The sequence below is a fragment of the Oncorhynchus masou genome, chromosome 10, assembly GCF_036934945.1.
Source record: "Oncorhynchus masou masou isolate Uvic2021 chromosome 10, UVic_Omas_1.1, whole genome shotgun sequence".
In the NCBI taxonomy this organism is placed as follows: domain Eukaryota; kingdom Metazoa; phylum Chordata; class Actinopteri; order Salmoniformes; family Salmonidae; genus Oncorhynchus; species Oncorhynchus masou.
The window spans coordinates 41,697,443-41,705,486 of NC_088221.1; the positions used below are offsets into that span (position 1 = coordinate 41,697,443).

An 8,044-nucleotide genomic window follows, 5' to 3' on the forward strand; every position below is an offset into this window, starting at 1 on the left:
GCGAGAAAATCCACCAAACACATTGAGGGGACCCTTCCAAATGAGAAACACATTAGCAATATATAATTTTCACATAAGTATATGTTGGGAGAAAGGGCTATTGTGCCAAATGACCATGTCTTCCAGATAACACACACATGGTCATGCATAGTCAGGAGAGAAAATGGAGCCCATATCCGCTCCCTGATTTTGTAAATAGCAACAGTCTAGAATTTTTTTTGTTATTGTACTTAAGGAAGGTCGCCAGGTGCAACAAAACAAACGTGTAGAGGACTTTGTGCCCCCTCTCTGTTCCAAATATAACTTCAAAGGCTCCTGTCCTTTGTCATGCGGTACATTAGTGCAGTATTTAAAGAAACAACATGTAGGGTGATGAGAGAGATATCCAAATAGTTATCACCAATTTCAAGTTAAGATAGTTGTTTAATGAAATCGCCAGTGTCTGTCAAGTATGAGGGCAATTGCGTCACTATAGGACGCAATTGCCAACACAATGGGGAATAGGTTCATTTAAACTCCCATCACATGCTACAATAGGTCTCCAAGTGACTTCTCTAGTGATTTGTGAACCTTAGGAAGGCAGAACATAAGAGGGACTGAAGGGAGGTCTTTTGTAAGATACTTAAGTTCAGATTGGCATGTGTTACTTTGATGGACTTGACTGTTGCCAAGGCCAAAAAAAAATAAAATAAAATGTAATCTACAAAAGCCAGACAAAAAACTCCTCTTGGTAGGCTCGAAGAGTGCAAATTTGATCAGCTTGTCTCTGCTGCCCCCTCTATGGTTGACAATGGAATTACAGATTTCACACAATCATCTGAAGTGAATCGTGAACTCATTAGCTGTCCTACCTCAGACTCTTCACTGGTCCTTGGGGAGATGAATTTGTATATTATTTGACTCCAGGTAATGCTTTAAGCTTTGAACACACCGACAGTAAATTTTCGCAAAATAGTACGCAGCATCATCTGGATATGTATGCAACAAAAGTTCAACGTTCACCTTCTGCTCTCATTTCTGTCAAGCCGCCTACGCATACAGTTTGACGCATACGTTCGATAAATCCAACATATGAACGCACTGCAACTGCCTCTTGAACGCAATGCTGTAAGGCAAACGCAGCGTTTCATTTTCGGTGTCCCAAAATGCAAATAGACTATCGCTGTGTTCGAAGCCTTAGCTTTTTATAACACTAGAAACTTTTTCTAACATTTCCATATATTTTTGATATTATTTAATTATTTGCCCAGTTTTTTGTATCATTTCATATTTATTATTGTATAATTTAATTACAATTATAATTATGCAAAGGTGGGGAAAAAGGAAGGACATTTTCAATGAATGAGCAGGATAAAACTTTATTGTTCAATAAAACTTTTCCTCTGTGAGGAAGAGGTACCACATAGTCAGATATGTGTTCTACATAAATATACATACAGTAGTGTTTACATAATCTGTAATACCATTGAAATATTTACAATCAGACACATGATTCTACTCTTAAACTGTTCACAGGTGTAATTTACATTAAGATGATGTGCCTAGACGAGTGTGAATGTGTATGTGTACGTTTTAGAAAAGCAAAAAAAGTATATACTGTAGAACGCTGGGGTTTGTGTCAGCCTATGCAAAGGAAAACAGTGGAAAGGGCGAGTGTTGCTATAACATAACTTCATCAAATGATCAGTAGAAGACATCGCTATGGTTACACGTTTTGTCTATGAGATTGTGCTTGTGTCTGCTTCCCTACATTACCAGTGTGTTTCCATGTATCCCTGTGTCTGTCTTTGTCTGATTGCCAGTGCTTGTGAAGTAAAACGAATGAGCCAATTAATTAATAGCACATTGCTGCCAATTACACCATTAAACACATATCTAGAAATAATTTCACAGCTTTGAATCGGGAATTACTGTAACAGATTCTAAGCACGAATTCAACTTCACGGGACGTCATCTGGTGACATTTTGGAGAAAACACATCCATACAGTGAAGTAATTACAAAATAGATGTTGCTCCTATTATGTCAGTCAATCTACAGCATCTACAGTATACTCACTTATAATGTACAGTATGCACAACTCAGTTGTATGACACCATACACGGGGATTAATACACAGGCATGAGAGCATACAAACAAATTCCATGGAAAATTACAATATTTTTTAACAGCCTCTAAATTCAGCTGATGAGGAAGTTTGTCCGTGTTATGGTGAATGTTACTGTAGCCTGGTCTTCTAAGCAGTGAGCACAGACATCATTTAACAATGTAAGACCAGGAATCATACTCTAAGAAGTATAACATTTCTTTAACTTCCTATTTCTGTGGAATTTAAGATCTAAACTCTGTGCTTTGTATTGTTTTGAAGACTTTGTGGGGGTAAAGAAAGCTCTGACTGACACGTTTACAGTGTTTCAACTCAAAGCTGAGCTGAACTGGCAGAGCAAAGACTTATGATACGACTGAAATATAATATGAATCATCTATTGTTTAGAAAATAACATTCATTCATTTGAGCTATTCCTATTGGTTTGCTACATCTAGAAGCCTCTATCTAAACAGTCTATTAAGCGTTTATACACATTTAATGTTTTGTATTTACAGTCATTTGCGTACGGTATACAGGAAACGCATCACTACTATGAGGGGTAAGTGGAGGTAAACAGTAAGAGAAAGAACATTGCCGTTGATGGTGATCCAATATGCTGTGAAGCAGATCACTGATGTACATAGTGACCGCTGGCCGCACATAATATTGACTCTCTATGTTGGTTACGGTCCATACTGCCAGGACAGGTAGATTAAGTTGGGACATGTACATTTATTTTTGACATGTAACTCGAATGTATCCCCATATAACTATTGCAATTGTGAAACATGGCACATAATCACATCTATTGGCTACCGCATGTTAAGAATTCTAATTTAGTTTAAAAAGTAATGAATACAATTTTGCAATATAGTGTTCTGTACATACATACCTACACTACTTTACCTGAACCAGTTACTTTCTTGTCTCTAACCTTGACGTCAGTCTTTCTCTCACGCTCTACTGACATAGATACATACAGTATATATCATTGTAAACGTAAGTAAGTGCCATGTAAACAAGCTGGCTAATAATGTTGTCTTCGTTTAGGAATCTGAGCATGTATGGCACTGAAACACATGACTATCAGTTATATAGATACGCTTATCCCAGACAAGGTTGTGGAGGGATACAGTCATTATTATGACAGGATTTAACACTGTTATCTAGAACAAAACAGTGTGGTACAGCATGCATATCTGGAGGAAGAGGTATTACTGTAGCTACTGTAACTGTCTCTAGTCTGGTTCCCTGTGTGCTCCCATCTGGATAGGCTTCTACTTGTGCTTTGTCAAGTAGAACGGTGTTTCTGTACTTCTAGTGATTGATAGACTTGTGTTCTTTGTTCTCAGCTTTTCAGTGGGACACTGTAATGCCATATTTTCACTTATGCTAACAGTTTGCTTTTCGCCCTCAACCCTGAAGTCAATGTTGACTGTGAACTACTCTCTGCCTTGCTTGACGGTCTGGTCTGGTCTGGTCTAGTCTGGTCTAGTCTAGTCTGGTCTGCTCTGGTCTGTTTTGGTCTTGTTTGGTCTGTTTTGGTCTGGTCTGGTTTGGTCCAGTCTGGTCTGGTCTGCTCTGGTCTGGTTTGGTCTGGTCTGTTTTGGTCTGGTCTGTTTTGGTCTGGTCTGTTTTGGTCTGGTTTGGTTTGGTCTAGTCTGCTCGGCTCTGCTCTGCTCTGGTCTGCTCTGCTGGTCTGGTCTGCTCTGTGCATGTACAGTACTCTATATCTTACCAATTGGCAGCCAAACCCCTCCAGATACTGGCCTGGCCCTGCTGTTTGGGCCTCCCTTTCTCTCTTTTTTTTGTTTCTCTCTGAAGCCAGAGAGTGGAGGACTACCGTGGAGTGACTGGCCATAGTCCTCTACCACAGGGATATATACATGTATCACTGTGTCCTCTACTGGCACCTGGGCTGTGTCAGTAGAGAAGCCAGGAGAAGCACTGCAGAGGGCACATTCACTCTCTTATATATACTGAACTAAAATATAAACGTAACGTGTAAAGTGTTGGTCCCATGTTTCATGAGCTGAAATAAATGATCCCAGACATTTTCCACATGCACAAAAAGCTTATTTCGCTCATATTTTGTGCACACATTTGTTTACATCCCTGTTAGTGAGCATTTTTCCTTTGCCAAGAGAATCCATCCACCTCACAGGTGTAGCATATCAAGAAGCTGATTAAAGAGCGTGATCATTACACGGGTACACAGGTGCTGGGGACAATAAAAGGCCACTCTAAAATGTGCAGTTTTGTCACACAGCACAATGTCACAGATGTCTCATTTTGAGGGAGCGTGTAATTGGCATGCTGCCTGCAGGAATGTTCACCAGAGCTGTTTCCAGGTCATTTAATGTTCATTTCCCTACCATAAGCAGCCTCCAATGTTGTTTTAGAGAATTTGGCAGTACCTCCAACTGGCCTCACAATAGCAGACCATGTGTATGGCGTTGTGTGGGCGAGCGGTTTGCCGATGTCAATGGTGTGAACAGAGTGCCCCATGGTGGCGGTGGGGTTATGGTATAAGCTACTGACAACTAACACAATTGCATTTTATCGATGGCAATTTGAATGCACAGAGATAAAGTGACGAGATCCTGGGGCCCACTGTGAGGCCCATTGTTGTTCGGGTATCTGTGACCAACAGATGTATATCTGAATTCCCAGTCATGTAAAATCCATAGATTTGGGTCTAATTAATTAATTTAAATTGACTGATTTTCTTATATGAACTGTAACTCAGTAAAACCTTTGACATTTTTGCATGTTGCGTTTATATTCTTGTTCAGTATACTATAGTTAACAGCTTCTAATCTCAGAGAGCAGAGACAGACTGGGTAGAAAGTAGTGGCAGGATTCCACTCCAACACGCACTCTGAACCTGCAGTGAGTCAACCAGACCCATTATAAATTCTAACAATACGTAGGGATTTTAAAACATCACAGAAGATGAGATGGATGATCTACAACAGGTATTACTAATCAGTGTTGGCAAGGAAAAGGGAACATTTGACTAAGGATCCCAGGAGGTTTGGATCAATATGAAAATTATGATCTTGTGCCTTTCAAAATGCCAGGGCTTCCAGGTCGCTTAGCAACAATGGCAAGGGGTTCAAATAGACATGCCAAAGCTCCTCTCTCTGGTACCAGCCGTTAATGCCAACCTCTTCCTAGTTATTTTCTCACCCCTTTCATTCCTTCCTTCTTTTCTGGATAATAGTAACGATGGACAGAATGTGTCAGGAGGTAAGGAGAAATGGTTGGAGGGGGGGGGGGGTGGCTGGATGGGAAAAGCTTGATTGAGGGGTTGGCATTCAGAATGACAACATCTTAATGTCTTTCATTGTTTTTCCCTCCGAGTCTCTCCAGGCTGAGGCCTGTGTGTGTGTGTGTATATATATATATGTGTGTGTGTGTGTGTGTGTGTGTGTGTGTGTGTGTGTGTGTGTGTGTGTGTGTGTGTGTGTGTGTGTGTGTGTGTGTGTGTGTGTGTGTGTGTGTGTGTGTGTGTGTGTGTGTGCGTGTGCATGAGAGAGAGAGAGACAGAGAGAGAGCAAGTGAGCGAGTGAGCGAGTGAGCGAGAGAGAGAGAGATATAGAGATATATATATATATAGAGATATATATATATATATAGAGATATAAAGATATATATATATATAGAGATATATATATATAGAGAGAGATATATATATAGAGAGAGATATATATAGAGAGAGAGATATATAGAGAGATATATATATAGAGAGAGAGAGGCTGTGGCAGGTGTAACCCTGGTCCTCGGAGCATCCCACTAATCTGGTGACTGGCTCACTCAAAGCGTTCGTAGTTCCTGGTCTGTCTCACCCTGGGTACCATGTCCAGCAGCAGTCTGGAGGGAGGGAAGAAGAGAGACATGTCATGTGATACAAGAGTATATGAGATGTGTTAAAACACATTAAATGTTTGACTGTGTATAAAACAACTACAATTGTTAAATCGACCATTTTAAAAACAAGCACACATAAAACTTCAAAAAGACACACATCCACATGAGTAGTCATGGAGGATAACAAACATTATACACTGGGTTGTTCGAGCCCTGAATGCTGATTGGCTGACAGCCGTGATATATCAGACCATGTACCACAGGTATGACAAAACATTTATTTTTACTGCTCTAATTACCTTGGTAACCAGTTTATAACAGCAATAAGGCACTTCAGGGTGGTGTGGTTTATGACCAATATATCACGGCTAAGGGCTGTATCCAGGCACTCTGCGTTACGTCATGCATAAGAACAGTCCTTAGCCGTGGTATATTGGCCATATACCACACCTCCTCGTGCCTTACTGCTTAAATAAAATCTGGGAGTTATTTCCATTGTGGTCCTCTCTAACTGTAAGATAAGATAGTCACTTTCTTTTTCCCATGGGGGAATGTGTGTCAGTATACACAATGTGGTCCGATTTATGGCTAATGGGTGTGTAGCATGTGTGTCTGTCAGGGTTGGGCTCAATTCCCGAATTGAATTGACAATGCCTCATGAATTCAAATTCAATTCTTGAATTTGAAGCATTAAACATACAGAATTTCAATTTGAATTTGAATGAAAGGAAATATAATTGAATTCAGAGAAATTCCAATGCTTCTTCCATTCGATATTCGGTCTATACAAATATACATCCTGTAAAACATCCAACATGTCGTTATATACAGCTGAAGTCGGAAGTTTACATACACCTTAACCAAATACATTTAAACTCAGTTTTTCACTATTCCTGACATTTAATCTTAGTAAAAATTCCCTGTCTTTAGGTCAGTTAGAATCACCACTTAATTTTAAGAATGTGAAATATCAGAATAATGGTAGAGAGAATTATTTATTTCAGCTTTTATTTCTTTCATCACATTCCCAGTGGGTCAGAAATGTACATACACTCAATTAGTATTTGGTAGCATTGCCTTTAAATTGTTTAACTTGGGTCAAACGTTTCTGGTAGCTTCACACAATAAATTGGCTGAATTTTGGCCCATTCCTCCTGACAGAGCTGGTGCAACTGAGTCAGGTTTGTAGGCCTCCTTACTCGCACATGCTTTTTCAGTTCTGCCAAAACATTTTCTATGGGATTGAGGTCAGGGCTTTGTGATGGCCATTATAATACCTTGACTTTGTTGTCCTTAAGCCATTTTCCCACAACTTTGGAAGTATGCTTGGGGTCATTGTCCATTTGGAAGACCCATTTGCGACCAAGCTTTAACTTCCTGACTGATGTCTTGAGATGTTGCTTCAATATAATCACATAATTTTCCGCCTCATGCTGCCATCTATTTTGTGAAGTGCATCAGTCCCTCCTGCAGAAAAGCACCCCCACAACATGATGCTGCCACCCCCGTGCTTCATGGTTGGGATGGTGTTCTTCGGCTTGCAATCCTCTCCCTTTTTCCAACAAACATAATGATGGTCATTATGGTCAAACAGTTTCATCAGACCAGAGGACATTTCTCCAAAAAGTACAATCTTTGCCCCATGTGCAGTTGCAAACCATAGTCTGGCTTTTTTATGATGGTTTTGGAGCAGTGGCTTCTTCCTTGCTGAGTGGCTTTTCAGGTTATGTCGATATAGGACTCGTTTTACTGTGGATATAGATACTTTCGTACCTGTTTCCTCAAGCAAGGTCTTTTGCTGTTGTTCTGGGATTGATTTGCACTTTTCGCACCAAAGTACGCTCATCTCTAGGAGACAGAAGGCGTCTCCTTCCTGAGCGATATGACAGCTGCGTGGTCCCATGGTGTTTATACTTGTGTACTATTGTTTGTACAGATGAACGTGGTACCTTCGGGCATTTGGAAATTGCTCCCAAGGATGAACCAGACTTATGGAGGTCTACAATGTGTTTTCTGAGGTCTTGGCTGATTTCTTTAGATTTTCCCATGATGTCAAGCAAAGAGGCATTGAGTTTGAAGGTAG

General features: G+C 40.2%; 1 protein-coding gene across 2 annotated transcripts in view; it reads right to left on the bottom strand.

Moving 5' to 3' along the window:
- Positions 1-1,331: 1,331 nt before the first annotated feature.
- LOC135547642 (transmembrane protein 163a-like) overlaps positions 1,332-8,044 on the bottom strand; it is a 106,739-nt gene continuing 100,026 nt past the window's right edge. For both annotated transcript variants that reach the window (XM_064976822.1, XM_064976821.1), the window contains exon 8: positions 1,332-5,964. In XM_064976822.1, the coding sequence (XP_064832894.1) occupies positions 5,904-5,964 (61 nt within the window). In that variant the 3' untranslated portion in view covers positions 1,332-5,903. The remainder of the gene's footprint in view (positions 5,965-8,044) is intronic.